The sequence below is a fragment of the Musca autumnalis genome, unplaced genomic scaffold (assembly GCF_047663935.1).
Source record: "Musca autumnalis isolate F117 unplaced genomic scaffold, ASM4766393v1 scaffold_4, whole genome shotgun sequence".
NCBI classification, from domain to species: Eukaryota; Metazoa; Arthropoda; class Insecta; order Diptera; family Muscidae; genus Musca; species Musca autumnalis.
Window position 1 is genome coordinate 241,846,669 of NW_027411977.1, and position 20,434 is coordinate 241,867,102.

General features: G+C 35.0%; 2 protein-coding genes across 15 annotated transcripts in view; one reads left to right on the forward strand and one right to left on the reverse strand.

Annotated features, from left to right (window-relative positions):
• The window catches only part of LOC141403759 (uncharacterized), a 567,712-nt gene that overhangs the window by 58,730 nt on the left and 488,548 nt on the right, over positions 1–20,434 (forward strand). The gene's annotated exons all lie outside the window — the stretch shown is intronic.
• LOC141403745 (uncharacterized) overlaps positions 1–20,434 on the reverse strand; it is a 43,549-nt gene that overhangs the window by 11,655 nt on the left and 11,460 nt on the right. For 2 of the 12 annotated variants that reach the window (XM_073986644.1, XM_073986646.1), the window contains exons 1-2: positions 19,553–19,851; positions 5,010–6,009 (exon numbers count right to left, since the gene is read on the reverse strand). In XM_073986644.1, coding sequence (XP_073842745.1) covers positions 5,010–5,943 — 934 coding nt within the window. In that variant the 5' untranslated portion in view covers positions 5,944–6,009; positions 19,553–19,851. Of the gene's footprint in view, positions 1–2,519; positions 6,010–19,233; positions 19,325–19,552; positions 19,852–20,434 lie in introns of those variants that run through there. The other 10 variants (XM_073986647.1, XR_012412887.1, XM_073986642.1 and 7 more) reach the window with 10 other exon arrangements.

Consider the following 20,434-nt stretch of genomic DNA (forward strand, 5'->3'; position numbering starts at 1 on the left):
ACGGATGCGAAACTTGAAAGGTGACCAAAACCATTAATCAAGCTCTGCAGGTATTTATAAACAAATGCTTACGAATAATATGCAATATTTTCTGGCCGACCACAATATCCAATGCAGACCTTCTGCAACTCACGTCATCAGAACCTATAGAAAGGGAAATAAAAAGGCGAAAATGGAGATGGATAGGCCATACACTCAGAAAAGATGACACTGATCTAAATAAAATGGCCTTCGAATGGAATCCCCAGGGTACAAGGCGCAGAGGACGTCCCAAGATGACATGGATACGAACAGTTCTGGCAGAAAGCAAGAACTTTGGCACATGGCCAGAAATACGAAGAATTGCCCAAGATAGACAACGTTGGAACGAACTAGTTTCCGCCCTATGTTCCGTGTAGGAACGGCATATTTTTAACAAAAAATTATACATGCAATGTTCAAATGTATGTACATATGAATGTGCTTTAATATTGTTAAATAAATGTTGCCAAGGAAATAATAAAAAAAATAAAAAATATAGTTCCCAGCAAAAAGTTTGCATCCACGGATGCAGTTAAATCACTAGTACAGGTGCCGCGGAAGTACATGTTTTTAGATGAATTTTTCAATGAATTTTACAAGAGAGCGCGCAGTTAGGAACCACACCATTTTAAATTCAAATCACGACTTTTGATGCAGTGCTTTGGATCGAATTTAAAGACATTCATATCAGACCTTATGCTGCGTGCTTTAGTGCAGCTGTCTCGCTGGGCTCGCACAAATGGACTTGGTGTGAATCCAACAAAGACTGAGCTCGTCCTCTACACGAAGAATCGCAAAATTCCCTATTTCCCGCTACCAAAGCTGGACGGTGTTGCCCTAAAACTTTCATCGGAAGCCAAATTGGAATCGGAATACTGAGGAGAGGGTTAAGGGGGTTTTATGGCACTTTTTTCCTGCAAGAACTCCATTGGTAAAAGTTGGGGTCTCAGACCAAAGATCATACACTGGTTGTATGATACCGTGGTTCTCCCCATTCTTACCTATGGTGGGCTTGTCTGGTCAAAATTATCTAGTGTTCAAAGAGCCGCATCTCTGCTAATCTCTGGTGCCATTAGAAACACACCTCAAGCCGCCCTGAATGTGATACTTGATCTCCAACCTCTGGACATCACTATCCACTTTCAGGCGGCGAGGACGGCTTTCAGGCTCAGAGAGGTCCTCTCCCCCTTCACCGATTTACTTGAGTTTAGTGGATTCAATCACATCAGTGATTATATACCCACTGTACTAAACTTCAACCAAATCAACGACACAATCCCAAGCTGGGATGCCTGGTCTAGTGGTAGCCCTCATCTTGGCGGACTGGCCATCTACACAGACGGCTCCAAGATGGAGGATGGCACAGGTGCCGGTGTCTTCTGCGAAAACCCACCAATTAAGCAATCCTTCAAACTCAATGATAATTGCAGCGTTTTTCAGGCAGAGATTTTTGCAATAAGGAAAGCAGTGGAGATGCTCAAAGAACTTGGGAGCAGCCTCATAGGACCGGTGACTATTTTTGTCGATAGTCAAGCGGCCCTCAAGTCGTGGACCATAAATTCAAAAGCTATCCTCGACTGCAAAAACGCTCTGCTTGAAGTACGTGATATCGTTGGTCTTTGCTGGGTTCAAGGACACAGTGATATAGGGGGAAACGAAGAGGCGGATGAACTAGCAAGGGGTGGATCTCAGTCGATTGACTTACCAGCTGAGTCATCTACCAGACCACCAAAGTGCTACTACATCCGAAAACTTCGCGGCTTCCAAGGCAATCTGGCCTAGCTACTCTCAATATAGAACCAATTCTCTCTTTTTACTAAATAAGTTAGGGATTAAGACCACTGTAGGACTCATTAACGGTCATAACATGGTCACGTCCCTAACTTCTAGATGGGGCAACAATAGTGTAGACTATTGTAGGCTATGTCAAGACCCAGAAGAAACAGAGACGGTCGAACATCTACTATGTAGGTGCCCCTCGCTACTCACGAGGAGACATCGATTCTTCGGTAGATATGAGATAAATACTCTGACTTTCTTCTCCGACATAGACCCCAATTTGCCAAAAAACTTGCATGGCTGGCAAACAAAACTAATTAAATCTGTTGTTTTCATTCTTCGTCACACAGGGGATAATAACCGGCTCATCTCTGAACCATGACCTCATCAGCCACACACCAACATCCACAGTACATCTTTTTTCTTCACATCAAACAACCTCAGTCCAGCAGGCACACACCCATATCCATTACTCATCACATCCATCACACCACACTACTCCATATCAACTAATCTGCAATAGGCCATCCACCGCACATCAACACAGAATATAGCAGTCATCACACACAACAGCTTATTTTTCATCACACCTCATCAACACCACACTCAACTTTAAACAAACAACCACAACATACAGCTAAATTTAAGGCCTATAGATGCATAAAAAATTTCAAGCAATTTTTTATTTGCAATTATCCCAGAATTAATAAAATATTTTTTTGTAGAACAAGAATTTTAAGAACTTTATTTCATTAACAAAAATGATAAAAAAAGTCTCCATTAAATTAAAGCGCAACTGAAGCCATTTTTTTTTTTGCTTCATCTTCCAAAAGTTTTTTTATGTTGCCTTCCCATCACTAGTTCAGCATTCGACATGCATTAAGAATTTCCGTCTCGTGAATTAAGGCAACAATTTTCGCAACTTTAGTTTTTATTTCTTTATTTTTTAACAAATTCTTAGAAATTTATACACCCATTTTTGCCTTTCGAAGAACTGATGTCGCTGCTTGCTGGTAGGGTTCAACAAATCGGTTTGTTTATAGGGATCTTTAATTTAGTTTAAAACAAAATATACATACAGTTAGTCAACTAAATTATTGCAAAACCAAAATTATTACAAAATTTTAAATAGAACATCATTTTATTGGTATAAATAAATATTAATATTAATAAATTATTAATATTTTTGTTAACAATACAATTCTTACACATGTTTATTAATATAACAAAATAAAAAGTAGCTAAATTTCACTAAACATTTTCTTAAAATTAACAAAAAATGAGTAAAACTCATTATTTGCACTGTCAACTAAAGAATTGCAAAATTCACAACTTTTCAGTTTTTCACGGTATTTTTCGAAAAGTTGGTTTTAATATTTCCTATGCCCACATTTGGCATCAAAAACAGCTTGTAAACGTATCTGAATTTAATAAATAAGTTTCGGAATGTCGTATTCAAATGGTATTTTTTAGCCATTCTTCTTTATTGCATTTTATTTAGTCCCCCAGGTTAGTGGGCGACCTATTCCCGACTTTTTTCTTCAGGTGTACCCATGAATTGTCAATGTTGGGTTAATATTTAGGCTTTGGACTCGGGTGTCAATGACTTTGGTGCAGTTGTATAACAACCAAGTCCTACATAAATACGATTTATGCGTAGGGTCGTTGTCTTGGTAGTATTCATATTGCAATTTTTTGCATTTTCAGGGTCAACAGGTCCAAATTTCTTGACGTTTTTGGTTAAATAATTTTTAAAACACGTAAATAAACGTACTCTGTGATTGTTTCCTTCAAAATCTGGATGTCACCAACGTCACTGCTTGGTATACAACCCAATACCATAATTGACAGTTTTTCGAACTTTGCGTTATGTATTAAATTCTTATTTTGCATGGCTATAAAGCGCTTCGCAGTACTTTTTGAGACCCATTGTGATAGTACAACATAATTTTAATCTTATCAGAAAATATAACGTCATCCCAATACTTAAGATGGCATGAAAGTTGTCTGTAACAAGTCTGAATAGTTTCTATATGTTGTGCTGGGAGGGCAATAGTTTTTACCTAGTCACTCATGATGAAGGCTTGTTATTATGTAGCACTATTCTGACTTTTCCATGTGAAACACTTACTCCGATTTCTATTTTGATTAGAAAATACAATTATCTGGTGCTGCTTTGGGGTCTTTCGTCAATTTCTTTAATCAGTCTCCTGCCAATTCGTGGATTTACTACTTTTGGCCTACAATGTGACGTCTTTAGTTTGAACCTGCCTTCTCTCTCGGTGCGGTATATGATGTTGCATATGGTTATCAGCTTATGAGATGTGATTTTAGCGATTTCTCTTGCGGATTTACCATTATTATAATTGGAATAGACCAAATGTAGCATATTTTTCGAAATCCGTTTACCTGAGTTTCACTTTTTCTGAATATACCGCCTTTGTTACACACAGAACAATTAATGTATGATCAAAAATTATGGGTTTACATGTCCACATACCATAAAATCATAAAAATCCTTAATTGAAAAAAATCGCTGGGAAAATCCCACGATTTTACTGCAAATTCATTAATTTTGCAATTATTTAGTTGACACCACAAAAACCAGGTACCTATACTTTTTGCCCGTTGTTTTTGTAATTTACGACCGATTTCTGAATTTTTTGGCTGGATGTTGTCATTAACAGGTAAATCAACAGATATGTACAAAAAACCCAACATTATTGAAAGAATTTCTTGTAGTAATTCCTAATTAAAAATCTAAGTGTTTAAAAATCCATCGTTTGCAATAATATAGTTGACTAACTGTATATATTAATTTTCATCTTTACTAACACAATAGCAATGAAATCTATCCTGATAATTATAAGATTTTTAATTTTTTTTTCTTTTTTTACTTTATTTTCTATCTGTATCTATCGACCAAGGATGTTTATTTCTCATATGTCTCCGTAGACATGAATCTTCTGTATAAGATTTACCACATATTTCACAATTATGATTACCATATTTCACAATTATGGAAGGAGCTACTGGATGCATCACAATAGAGTGTCTATCAAGGCCTGTTTTTGTGGTAAATCTTTTGTGACATATTTCGCAGATATGCTCTGTATCTATAGACAAAGGATGTTTCTTTCTTACATGCGCCCGGAGACTTCTACTTTCTGAAAAAGAACTATCACATAGTTCACATTGATGTCTAGTACCTGTTTGATGTTCTGGATGCTTCAAGTAAGAATGGGCATTAAATCCGCTTTGTGTGGCAAATCTTTTGTAACATATTTCACAGATATACTCTGTATCATTAGGCAAAGAATGGTTTTTTCTCATATGTATACGTAGGCTTCTAACTTCTGTATAATAACTATCACATAGTTCACATTTATGCTTGGTATGTGTTTGAGTGGAATGAGCTTCTGGATGCATCATATCAGAATGCTTACTGAGGCCTATTTGTGTGGTAAATCGTTTATGGCATTTTTCGCAGCTATACGGTGAGTATATATGTTTTTTTCTCATATGATGACCTAGACCCTTTTTTGTCACAAAATAAGCATTACATATTCCACAATTATATTTAGTAGGTATTATGGTGGAATAAGCTTCTGGATGCGTCCGGCGTAAATGCACATCGATACCTCTTGGTGTGATAAACTTTTGATTACATATTTCGCACTCATAATCGTTATTTGTATCACCATTAATCTCAAGGTCGTTACTATCATCCTCATCTGTGGGCAGATCCATTATTTCTAATTTTGGTTGAGTTATTGTGCTATTTGGATGTTGTTGTTGCTGCAATGCATGTAATGAAGTAGTAGTGACATCCGTACAATTCTCAGATTTCCATGTGAGTGATGACGGTGAGTAGATGCTAGGCTTAACCTCCGGTAAACATTCGTCCATTTCATCCACGTCCTCTTCTTTGATTACATCAATTGTGGATTTAACAATATTATCTGGTAAAACTTCTTCCGTTTCATCCAAGTCTAGTTCATCTTCTTTAATATAATTTCCCATATTTGTAACATTTTCAAGTTTTGTTTTACTGCAGCCTAGTGTATTTGTATCAATTTTAGAATCTTCCTTTTTATAATCATTGCCAAAGGGTTCAGTTTTTATGGAAACTTTTTCAGACATCTTTACTTGGATTATTTTAGTTTTCAGTTGAGGAAAACAATTTTACTACAAAGTATTTAGGGATGGCTGTAAAAGAAAAACAAAGTTTTCTTATGTAAATATTTCAAATTTTTATTTTTAATGTTTCTAACAATTTGAAGCCTTTTTTATGCTAAAAATCGCCCAATGGCAAGCCTAAGCAACGGTGCCAGATTTATTTGCTCAGACTTTTCTCTCATTAACATTAGCTTCGTTCCCATACTTTTTTAGTGGCAAAAGTTGCAAAAGAGAGAACTCTCAAAAATTTCTATTAAGTGCAACTTTTCCATAATGTACGGGAACGGAAAAGTAGTAAAAATGTGTAAAATGTCAAAACCAATAATGTCGTCACTTTGTGTCAAAATCACACTAGGGGAACCTAGCTAAACAGGACTCCAACAAAAATTAAACATTTTTGGTTTCCTCCAATAAATGATAAAACAACTCCTTCTCTATATCAATTTATTATGCTTTTTATCACAATTTTACATTTAACTTTTTATTTTTTCCTTTCCGATTGTTTTTGTTTTATTTTTTTTTTCTTTTCCGACTTCTTGTTTGTTTTACATTTTAACTTTTTATTTTGTCCTTTCCGATTGTTTTTGTTTTTTTTTTTCTTTTCAAACTTCTTATTTGTTTTCCTTTTGTGTGTATTCATCATTGAATCTTTTTTCTACGTAGTTATCCCTGGCAATTTAATGTCAAATTTACAATTTGCTAGATTTGCAAGTTTCTACACAGCCAAATTTGTGTAGTAGAAAATTGCAGAAGAGAGCTCAATTCAGCGCCATATTTGTTCAAAGAGAACTGCAAGTTTTGCTACTTTTTTGTGTACGGGAACGCATTTCTAGCACAAACTTGAAAAAATAGTACTAAATAGTACTAATTTGCAGGTTCTGGAACACAACTATTGTGTAAAAAGTATATTATAAATTATAGATTCGTTCCCGTACTTTTTAATAGTAAAACTCGAAAAAGAGAGAACTGCAAAAAATTTGTTTTCACACACAAGTTTTTTGGAATACTTCGGGAACGGAAAAATGGAAAATACGTCAAAAAAACTGGAACAAATGTCAAAGTCGGCGTATCAGCCAATCAGACGCCGGCAACCATGTTACTATTTTTTTACTCGCCCAAATTTGTCGTGTAAAAAGTTTTTAAAGAGAGCGTCATTCAGCGCCATTTTTGATTAAAGAGAAGTGAACATTTTACAACTTTTTTGTGTACGGGAACGCTTTTTCGAGTAAAATGTGTAAAAGTCGTAAAAATTGTAAAATCTTTTTAGTTCTGGAACACATCTATAATAAGTCTGTCTGGTTACTTTCCCAGCAAGAATTGTCCAGCAAGAACTTTCTCAGAGAGTATGGGGTTTTTATTCTCTTTTGCTAGAAAATTGTAAAAAGTAAACAGACACCTTCCCAGCAAAAACCAGCAAGCAATCAGCTGGCTTGCCAAAACAGAACAAATTGTCCGCCAATAACGGAATCAAACACGTTGTATTTTATTAAAAATAAAAAAGAAAATGAAATAAAAAAGTATTTTTCCACTTTACAAATTTGTTCTCCATAAAACAATACAATTAGACTATGTTATTTCCACAATTAAATTGTGTTTCATTTTCACAAACATAAATCAACAAAAAAACTAAAAACTGATGATTGACTGTTTTCAGGAAGAAGATGCATTGCTAGTGCTTGCCAGAAGAAATTTGTCCAGCAAGAATTTGCAAACTCTCAGTGAAAGAACTGTCAAAATGTCTCTCTCGAATCGCGCTCTTTTGCTGGTTTTTTGTGCTAACAGACGACTTCCAGCAACAATTGGTACAAATTGATACAAATGTTAGGGTAACCAGACAGACCCAGCAAAATGTTCGATGCCAAGGATGCTATTGAATCATGGGTGAAAGTGATCTGGCATGTCATCTTTTTGGCATTTTCACTCATGAATTTTATATGAGCGTGACCACCATAAGATGACATTCATTTTTGGATCTTAAGATGACATTCATTGTCGGATTCTAGGCATGTCATTTTGACCAATGCTTTTGGTATGACATTTTCATGTCTTGTTTGGAAAATTCTGTATTGAAATATGATTTTCATGGCAAACCAAACAAACTCTTTATTAATTCAAACTAATTCATGAAATAACTACCCAGCAAAATGTTCGATGACAAATCATGAATTGAATCATGGGTGCAAGTGACATGTCATAGGTGAAAATTAAGGTGAATCACCGATGACATTTACAAGGGAGTGACACACACTTTCACCAATTCATTGTCATAGCATTTTGAACCAGTTCATTGTCATAGCATCTTGCACCAGTTCATCATCATAGCATCTTGCACCGGTTCATCATCATAGCTTCTTGCGCCAGTTCATTGTCATGGCATCTTGCACCAGTTCATTGTCATAGCATCTTGAACCAGTTTATTGTCATGGCTTCTTTCACCAGTTCATTGTCATGGCTTCTTGCACCAGTTCATTGTCATGGCTCCTTGCACCAATGCTTTGGATCCGGATTTTCGCCAATCAGAAATAAAATTTGCAAAACAATTATGTAATTTGTTGAACTAATAAGAATACGATGCACAGATGATTTGTATAGCCAGATGTTATTCTTCTTTATTTTGTATGTAATTTTCAAAATTATATGTTATATTAATCTGCAATATTATATTTATCTCTTCCGATGGCTGCAAGATATTTCTTTCAACTTGGGTTCCGTTTTTCCGATATTCGATAAATTATGTGTAAATCTCTGAACCAAGCCCATCATTTGGGAAATCTAGTATAAATTTAATGTTATGTTATTTCAAAAGAAAAAACTTATCCTGTAATAGTTACCATGTTATGGTCTCTTTTATACTTATTTTACCGATCTTCTACTTTGCTTCTCTAACTTTGGATGCCATGTTTTGTGATATCATATTGAACTTGGTCTTTCCATTGGAGTTTTGTTCTTCCCCTCGGGTGGCGTAACGTCAAATTGCTCGTATTAATATACCGGTAGCATCTTTATCCATCCTGTTGACATGGCCCAGCCAACCCAATAATTGCAGCTCGATATGTTTTACTATATCGGTATTGGTCGGCTGGTGGAGCTCGTGGTTTATAGACCGGGTCTCTTTGATCCACAAAACGAAACAGATCATATTGTTCCATGAACCGAACTAAGAATATATTTCCAAACGCATCGATCTTCTACTTTACGTCTCTAATTTTGGATGCCATGTTTTGTGATATCACATTCAGTTTGGCCTTTACATTGGAGTTTTGTTCTTCCCTCGTGTCGCACAACGTCAAATGGCTCGTATTCATATGCCGGTGGCATCTTTATCCATTCTGTTATTAATTGCAGTTCGATATGTTTTACTATATCGGTGTTGGTCGGCTGGTGGAGTTCGTGGTTTATAGACCGGGTCTTTTTCATACTTCTTTTTAATGTCCACAAAACGAAACAGGTTTCCAAACACAAAATATATTTTTCGTTTGTTTTATATCAATTTACATTGTATTTTTAATTAAAATATATTAATTTTGCCACTATCGATCACTTTCATCTGACTTTTATTTTCATTTTAACAATTACTTCTGCAAGTAAACTATTATTCGGGTACATGAGTACTTGATAATTTATTGTGCGGGTACTTATCAATTTATTTAAACTCATGACAATTTTATGACAAAGATCGGATCTTTCACCACTTCAATTTCACTCATGAAAGTTCGATGAAAAAGATCGGATCTTTCACGACTTCAATTGCACTCATGAAAATTCGATGAAAAGGATCGGATCTTTCACGACTCCTTTCGCATTCATGCAAAAGAACCAGTGAAATCATGATTTCACATGGAATCACTTCCATTCAATTTTGCTGGGTATAACTAATTTAGCAGCATAAAGTTGTCACTCAAAACAAGTTTATTTCGTCCACTCTCCGCCACTGATTTTGTTTCATGGGTTTAAATGCTAATGAAAAGATCGGATCTTTCACGACAATCTTTGAACCAATGCAAAAGATGCCATGAAATCACGCCATCGCATAGAACCCCTTCCTTCAAATTTTGCTGGGGACCTAATAGCTGTGTCTTTTTTTACTTTTTTCAGTAAGATTTACCCATTAACTTGTTTTCAGAGAGTAAGAACAGTTATACGGAAAAAGAGAGAAAAGTAAAAAGACAGCATTTAGTAAAATTTAGCAAGATAACCGTCGATTATCAAAAGAAAAGTATTTTCGCCAATGTATGAATGAAAAACTTCTTCAATTTTAAGTAAAATATATAAGAAATATTTAAAGGATTAATAAAATAATAAATACAGCTGCATCGCATTATTTGCAGTATTTTCCCACAAATATCACATAAACATTGAACATCTGACCATTAACAAGTGATTAAAAATCAGCTGATCGACCTTGCTAAATGATGCTGGGACTAATTCTTTTAGCAACCTTTAACAAGTTCTTAGCAAACAATTTTCAAAATTGTTCTCTCATTTCGCTCTCTTTTACTGAACTTTTGTGTAAAAATACAGTATTTATTAACATTTCGTAATAATTATTACAAATTATCACGTAAAAACACACACCTAATCTTTTAATTTAATAGTCATTTAATAATCGTGCGGGGTAGCTACATCCTCCATCGCGACCCTCTCATTGGCGAATCAGAGAACGTACATCATAGACTTCTATGGAGGAGATCGGAGAAATAAAATATCCGAGGGGGACTAAAATCTAGTCTAAGGGACGGCAGCTTGTGCCAAGCAGAGGCCTAGAAAGCTAGTATGGTGTCATAGACTAATACCCCGGTTACAACATACCGGATAAACCCAGTGGGTTTGGGTTTCAAATGTCAATTCGATGACGACCTTAAGCAAAGACACTCCTGCAACCGGGCTAGCACAATTAGAAGCTCAAATTGCTAAGTTTAAATTAGATGTCACAGGTATTAAACAAAATAAATAATTCCTTCGATCAAATAAAATTACTATGTCAAGATAGAATAAAATGGAAATGTATTATAGAAGCCCTATGTTCCCCAGTGGAATAATAAAGGAACAAATCATACGTTATTGATTAATACAAAGTTAGGTTAGTATTTACACACCCACATACAGTCAAAGAATAAAGTCTCGAAAGGGCAAGTAATTTTGTTTTTTGTGAAAAATCCACGTACACGGTTATATTTCATATCTCCAATAAACAAAATTAAATACAACAAAAGTATATTCCATAATAAAAATAACGGTAAATTCTATACAAAATGAAAAATAATAGGGGAAAAGGTGTACATACCAAGGAAATGGAATAAGCAATACAAATTTTGCATTTTATTGTTTTAGCGAATGTCTCTGCCGGCTGTCACATCTTTCAGACAAAATAGAAATATATTTGTGGGTTAAGTGGTTACCTTTACTTATCACTTTACATTTATGAAAAAATTGGCTTAATTTTCAAGTACATGTAGTACAAAATATGTCGCGAAAAAATTTCATGTCGATCGAAGCAAAATTAGCAGAAATATGGTCATTGAAAGGAAACAATTTATTGTGATTTGTATATACCACAGAAACATTAAACGCTTGTTTCTCGAAATGGCATTTGTTTAGTTTAAAGGCAAGGTTATTAGGTCCTTAAAACGCCCACAAAAATATACGAATATCGGCCCATCCGTCTTTGAGCTATCATTGGCAACGCAAAACACGTTTACAAAAAAAGAGTTTCGCGGGTAGCCATTTACCACAAGACTGCAATATTTGTCCACGACAAAAATTCTAAGAGTAGTATAAGAAGTAATAGTATAAGTAGTATAAGATGTGCCCTTTCAGATGAAGGAAAGACCTACTTTAATATATTGGTAGCAAGTAGCATTATCATGCCAGCTGATGGTAACATAATTTGTCAACTGCATTGAATTGATGTCAAATTTTGACACCTTATGTTACCAACAATTGCCGATGCGGCTACCAGTGTATTTGTACCATGATTGGTAGTTTCTTTGAAAAAAATTCAAATAACAAATGTTTCACACTGGTATCATCGTAGAACAAACAAGGTAAAGTAAATACTACAACAAATACAACTCAACAACAACCACATAGAAATTTGTTTTTGTTTGTAATGTTAATGTCATCGGTATATGTAAACCAAAAAAGAAAATGTCTATAAATTATTGGAATTAAAAAAAAAATAATAATTTTTCATATTTGATTGAATATGTAGGAAAACATGAATGAAAAAATCGTCACATTTTTAATTTGAATGTTTCCATACATTTCACTAAATGCATAATTTCTCACAGATAGTAGAATTTTTGCGAAAACGTTTAGGATCGCTGGAAATCCATTGAAAAAGAAGCTCTTTCAAACTTTTGTTTTTGAAATCAAAGAAGCACATGTTTATTAGGGCTTTACTTTTTTTCTCAAATTTAGCAAAATATTACACATATTAACAAATGTTTTACCGCCTCTATAACAGGTGTTTTAGTGTGCGGCACGTCGTTTGGACTTGGAGAAGGTTACATGTCATTGATATCAAGAAGTCCTTGTGGGAAATAGTTTTTTTTCGGAATGATATATTTTTCCTTAAAAAATATATATCTAATGCTGTTCCAGAACTGCAAGAATCTAAAAATTTTAATATTATTTCCGATAACATAAAGGAAAAAAATGTTATCGTAGTAAAAAAATAGTAGCTTCTTGCATGTTCTGTAGCAGACCACATACTCGTACATATATCGAAAACATAAATAAATATATTAAATGTCATATGGAATTTGACACTAACGTCATAGACCAGTTCAGTCAGCTGCGTATTGCTGTTACCTTATATTGTTCTACCATGCACTGGTATAAAGAAGAATTTGTATTGACACATTTTAAAAAATTAAGAAAAAATAGTAATCCCTCGAATCCCACTATCAAATAGGACTTAAAATTTATGTAATTAACAGTAGTTTAATATAAAAAAATTTCAAGAAAACCGGAGTACAATCATTAATAAAAATTGACTTTAAAATTTAAATCGCGAAAATTGCATCCAAAACGAATGTGCAATTTTTTTTTCTATTTTTTATTAGATTATCAACAACAAAAAATACAAAAAACGATTGTTTCTATTTGGACCAATATTAAAGAAGTTACGAGTAGCTATGAAGTAATGTAATGCTAGACGTTTCAAACAAAAACTATATTACTTACTGTTTAGGTGAGGGAGGGAAATCCATAGGTTTCTTCGATAACTCAGGATTACCGTATGATGAGCAGTGGAGGGAGAAAAGAACAAGAAAATAAAACACAAGCAGTATATATGCTGGTTTATTGGTGATGTTTATTTCTTTTCAAACAACAACAAAGATTACCTTGTAATCTGGGGTGGCGACAGAGGCCGGTTAGTAGCAACAAAGGATTACCAATTGTAATCTGTGGTGGCGACGGAGGCCGGTTAGTATAACGCGTAGACGTTATTTTAAAGCGCGAGAAGTGAACTACTCAAAGGTTGATCGACTAGTGAACGCAGAGGTTCTTGCAATCGCAGAGGATTGCAGCGATCGCAGAGGATCTGAGTCGATTTATACTACTACATTTACATATTCCAATGAGAGAAAACTCAACATCCACCGCTCGTTAGCATCAACACTCTACGGTCTCCGCAGAGGGAACTTGCTGAGGTGATGCACGATGATGTCAATCAGCATCCGTGATCGACTGAGCTCGGGAAGTTGAGCTGGAATGTATCAAACCTAAACATTCCGCCTCCCATGCTAGACCAATTGTCTAGCATTTTATTACAAAATTGGAATATATTCGATTCAAATGTTAGGAAAGAACGTAAAGTCAGATTCCTAAGTGAGCTATGTACAATATACCGATATTAACTTTCAAGATAGTGTGCGAGCGATTTAAGTTATTATGTTTAACAATTATTCACTTGGTGATTTCTAAAGTGGTCGATTTCAATTTCGTGTGCGATTTGCCATTGTGAACTATATTCACTTTCGCAGTTTCCAGGAGCACATTATTATCTATTGAAGCGATAGGGACCGGATTTAGCTTGTTTTTGTCGGCAATTTCTCGACTTTTGACATTTGTAAAAGCCGGATATGTGCATGGGCGTAACAAAGAACAAGTAAACACTCGACTTTTGACCTTGGTAAAAGCCGGAGATGTATTTGAGCGCGACAAGGAAGGACTAAATACTCGACTTTTGACCTTTGTAAAAGCCGGAGAGTGGTTTGGGTGCGAAAAAGTGGAATTATGTTCTCGACTTTTGACATCAGTAAAAGCCGGAGTTGTCTTTGTTGAAGAAGCAACAACTTTTCTAATTTGCAAAGTATTAGTATGTGGAAGATTGCTTTGGAATTTATTAGAAGAGCGGGTCGACATATTACACTTAGACTCTCGACTTTTGGCATTTGTAAAAGTCGGAAAAGTGTATGGCAAAGTAGAACTGCCTGTAGGGTGTCTGGGCTGCGACAAATCATAACTGGGATCTCCTCTTTTGACAACAGTAAATGAGGGAGACAGTTTTGAAGTGTCCGGAGCAAGTACTCTTCTAACTTGTGGCCGGTGGAGAAGATTATGATGCCTTTGTTTACACCAGTTGCAACTATGTTTGCTCTGGCAAGATTTAACTACATGGCCACGCGATAAGCAATTTATACAATACTTATACTTTTTAACAATTGAGAATTTGTCCACAAACGAAAGTTCTTTGAACCGGGGACAGAGACGCAGAACATGTCTCTGATTAGGACAAATTGGACAACAAGATTTCTGGGCTGAATTATTCGATGAAGTTTTTGATTGGGACAACGATTTAATGGAGGATCTAGATGGAGCAACATTCTTGGGCGACGATTGTGTCAGTTGATTCCCGTACATGCTGTGGATACAAACCAATGTTTGTATCCTCTCTGTGAGGAAAGCATCTAAGTCATCCCAAGAAGGCAACGACGACTTATTTTTTATGCTTTGCTCCCACAGAGTCAAAGTCAATTTTGGCAAACGCTGCAAACAAATACAAACTATTATTGGATCCCAATGATCCGTGACGACGTCATAGACCGTCATTGCAGCCAGACAACTATTAATCCCACGCTGGATGGTTTTCAAACCCGTAACTGTTTCACGAGGTGAAGGGGGAATATCAAACAAGGTTTTGATATAGTTGTTAACCACGATGCGCTTATTATCATACGCATCCGACAAAGCTTTCCACGCTAAAGGGAAACTACAATTGGTGAGTGGAAATTTCGAAACGATTTCGCGAGCCTCACCTGAGGTTTTCTGCACTAAGTAGCAGAGGCGCTCAACGTCCGACAGACGCGAATTTTTAACAAATAGAGTGGTAAAAATATCCCTAAACGTGGGCCAAGACATGAAGTCTCCACTAAAGACATCGATATCAAGGGGTGGCAACAAAAAGCTATGAGTACCGACAGGGTCACTAGGACAATTGCATGTACTGCAAAAAGTTTCAGGTGGAGCAGGTACGGAGGGAGAAGCAGACTGCACAGGAACCGACGGGACGGATTCGTCCAATGATATATTGGGTGAAGTTGCTACTTCAGCAAGATTCAACGAGTATTTAGGAGGTGGTGAGATTTCTAAAGATTTACTCGAAAGCAAACCTGGAGATTGTGTTTCTTTTGAAACGTTCAACAATTCATCTTGTGGAGGTGGCGATATTGGAGGAGCTATAGCAGGTGAAGGAGTTTCTGTGCCTGAAGATTTAAGGCGTTTAAGATGCCTGTCAATTGTAGACAAACACCGGAGATAAGCAATGTAGGATGTACCATATTTTTCCTCAACGACATCAATAACACCAGCCTGTGCAGTCTCGGATGTCGTGAGGTAGTTTTTGCACTCGTCATAAGCGCACTTGACTTTGTGCCACAATTTTTGAAATTCTGAACTGCGAATTTCGAGATTATAGATATTATATATAGACTCATTAATCCGTTCAAAGGATGCTACAAATTTCAAAAATATGTCTGAAGCTCTAACAAAACGAGTGAGTGGGGTGACTGACATTTTGAAGTTTTAATGCACAAAAATCACCGAAAATCTACAATTTAATTTCCAACAAACTACGAGGAATGGTAAAAAGAGGAAATTCAGTTGACACAAATTGCTATAGCTCAAAGGAAATAAGAAATTTCCACAAAAACCTTTAATAGCAAGGTGTAAAGCTAATTGAAATTAAAGTAGGGCGAAATAGGAGAAAATTTAAAGAAACTTCCTCAAGGCGAACAAGAACTACTTTAATTTGGTGAAATTGCAAAAAAGTCAAATATACAAAAATGTATATGGTGCTACCAAGTGTAGGGTGTATTTGTCAAAATTCGAACGAATAATAAACTATTTGTCTGAAAAATAAATGTTTGCCCAAGAAAATCAACGCAGATAAAATAATTTGTCAGAAATATGTCTTATTTGGTTGACACGTTGGTGCAAGGTATTGCCAAAAGTAGGGTGTATTTGTCCAAAATTACAAAATTCCCTACGGAGAGTCAAACAATTTACCAAAATTTGTAAGTAAAAACTCCAAAAACAATACAAAAATGTCGAAAACTAAATATTTTTCACATATATTATCTGCTCAAAATATGCGCAATCAATGCCGAATGTAGGGTGAATTTGTCCAAAAATTCCAAAAACCCTAATATAATATTTCAAAGAATTATCGAAAAATAATTTTTGCATACAAGTATTAATTTTTAGTATTTTACCCCACTGTACTATTAGTACTATCTTACCCCACTGTGCTGGGACATCAACGGATATAGCACAAAAGAGAATGAACACACAAGCAGAGAAATAAGCAGCGAAGCTCCCACTGAACAACAGACGTTGCAAACGACTAAGCAAGGGAGTGCTGAGGATCAGCAGAATTTTGTAAAGGACGCTTAAAAAGGCGGGAAAGTTGTTGGTATAATTACCATGTAATTTCTCAAATTAGTAGAATTACCTATTAGACAAAGGTAGGAGAATAGAACAAACGAATATGTGTTTGGTTGGCGATGGACGATCTGTACAACAAATAAACCAAAGGAATGAGAATTTGGATGGAGTGTTGTTAGTGTAAATTTGGCAGTGCAAATTTTCAAAGGGGTTTAAATAAAACGAGGAGGAATAACAACGCCAAATATCTTTTGGTGGGAGATGATCGTAATAGCAAAGTAAACCAAACGACAATATGTGAGTGTAGGCAATGTGTGTTGTTATTGTTAATTTGCCAATGCAAATTCTCAACAAAAGGCTTCGTTAGAAAAAACCTTTTGGAATAACAAAAACAATAACAAATTTTCAAATGATCTACAACTATAAGATCAGTGTAAGGAGAGTTAAAAACAGTTCGGGTAATAATGTGACAACACGAGAGCAAGACTAATTAGAAGTCAACGATGTTGTTATTGCAAATATTACAAAATATATTTGCAAAGTTCTCAGTTAGAATGAGAAGATCCACAATTAGAATTTGACAAATAATCCCGAATGATCTGTATGATCAACGCAACGTAGGGTGATCAGTACAACGACTAAGAATTTGCAAGTTTAGCAACAACTAAGATGTTTGGTAGTGGGGAGAGCAAGTATTAACACAAGAAGTGCTAATATGAGTCGACCAATATGAACTTTTTTTTCGTTGTTATGGTGAGAACTAATAACTTTGAGCAAATCGAACAAGAATAACAACAACACGAATACTGATTTGTATGATCAACGCGACGTTGGATGATCAGTACAACAACGATTTCAACAATTTGTGTGGACTGTATAATAGGCGAAATTAGGCAACGAATTTAATTCACACGTGTAGGGCGATTGAAATTCGACCAATAATTTATTTATTTAATGCTCAAACGAAAAATACTAACACTCGCGGTAGCTCACTTTTTTTTGGAAATCTGAGTTTACGTACCTGGTGTTAGTGATTTGTTAATGTAATAATAGCAATGATATGTGATGTGAGATGATCCAATGATTTCTCCGTGCAAAGCAATAACAAAAGCTTCAATTCTCGTTCAAGAGAGGGGGAACAACAACAAGACTGGCTTCTATCTGGCTCGATGCGACCAATGTTTAGGTGAGGGAGGGGAAATCCATAGGTTTCTTCGATAACTCAGGATTACCGTATGATGAGCAGTGGAGGGAGAAAAGAACAAGAAAATAAAACACAAGCAGTATATATGCTGGTTTATTGGTGATGTTTATTTCTTTTCAAACAACAACAAAGATTACCTTGTAATCTGGGGTGGCGACAGAGGCCGGTTAGTAGCAACAAAGGATTACCAATTGTAATCTGTGGTGGCGACGGAGGCCGGTTAGTATAACGCGTAGACGTTATTTTAAAGCGCGAGAAGTGAACTACTCAAAGGTTGATCGACTAGTGAACGCAGAGGTTCTTGCAATCGCAGAGGATTGCAGCGATCGCAGAGGATCTGAGTCGATTTATACTACTACATTTACATATTCCAATGAGAGAAAACTCAACATCCACCGCTCGTTAGCATCAACACTCTACGGTCTCCGCAGAGGGAACTTGCTGAGGTGATGCACGATGATGTCAATCAGCATCCGTGATCGACTGAGCTCGGGAAGTTGAGCTGGAATGTATCAAACCTAAACACTTACTAAAATTATTCAGAAATTATTATAAATAATACTTTTTTATAAGTAGGCTATATAGCCGAGTAGCTATGAAATAATGTTATGCTAGTTATTTCAAACAAATTTGAATTAAATCTTTAAAATCATTTATGTATATTATTTGTTAAAATTATTAAAATAGATGTAATTACATAATTATATTTTCGAGTAGCTATAATATTCATGTGGATTCTTTGTAGTTATATTTAATTTGGCCATAGAATTGTAAACTGGCTTCAATTGCAAAATAAATAAATAATTAAATAAAATATTTCTTTGCACGTAGTTTTTAGAGAATTTGAATTTTTCAAGGCGCGTTATTTCTGGAACCGTTAGTCAAAAAAAAATCTGAATGATGAAATGTTTTGCTGATGAGCAGCATCACCACATTAAAAAAAAGGAAATCAAAAACCTCATCTTGAAAAAGAGTCCGATTTCACTCGGAAATCCCCATGTACACTTTTTCCCCTATTATTTTTCAGATGTTATAGAATTTACCGTTATTTGTATTATGGAATATACTTTTGTTGTATTTAAGTTTGTTTATTAGGGATATGTAATAGACTTTAATTGGATTTACAATGTAAATTTTACATAAAAATGTTTACATACCCTTTAAACTCGAGGGTGTATTTACTCTTTGACTGTACATACTCGTATGTATGTTTTACTCGTATTCTATTCAATGAATTCATTTTTAAAACTGTTCAACAGTATCAAAACTTAATAACAAACACAACCTCTTTTCTAAATATTATTTTCAAACAATTTCTCCCAATGTGAAACACGGTGGGAGCAAACGCAATAACACACACACTCTCATTACCATCCACAAACAGTTTGGGGTGTTTTTGACATTTCACTCGCTTGCTTTCTATAATAAGCACTACCCTTTTGTAATGGGCAAATATACGAATAAATATAAATATACCTTGAATAGCTTGATGTGATCTGATGAATATTGTTTTAAAACACTTATTTATTTTTATTTTATTATATTTTGTTATAAAGTTCAACAAAGAAATTAAACTAACTTACGCTTAGGTACGAAGTGAAGAATGGTGCCGTTCAAACTATGCTCTGTTGTCGTTTTTCAAGATACCCAAGTTGTTTGTGTCAACAAAGTGAATGAGAGAGAAGAGATAACATTGTTGTCAGCAGAGTTGCCAGTATTTTTTAGCCTCTTTTCCCCAAATTGTCCAAAACTTTTCCCCAAAATTTATTGCATTTCCCCCAAAAAATCCCCAACCATTTTTTAACATATATGTAATTGTATGTAAAAATAAAAGTAGTTTTATTTTACTATTGATATTCATTTTATTTTACATAGGAAAACGTCAACAAAAGTTTGTACTAATAATACTTCAAATTTGTACATTGAAATTCAATTAAATTGGTGTTAAACTTGTAAATATTCTGTATATTTATATTAAATTAACGATATTAAAATATTTACATTCAAGTGTTTCAGAATCATCAATCTCATTGGATTTATATAATATATATCTAATTTCAATGATGAAATAAAACTTTTCTTAACATTCATGGCTCCAATTATAAAAGTGATAAACATGCTTAATCCAAGTTTTTAAACCGATGAAAAGTACCCGGGGACAGTTTATGATAAAATGAAAGAGAATTGAGGAGCAGTTGCAAGAACTTGCAAATAATTTTTGCTTGCGAAGTTATCGAACAGACCTAATTATTGAAGTTAAAAAAACCTGTGTCGAATATCTTAAACGCTTGTTAATACAAATGCTGAAACGGATGGCTACAAATATGATTTTTTTAACTTATAAGCAATTTTCCCCCA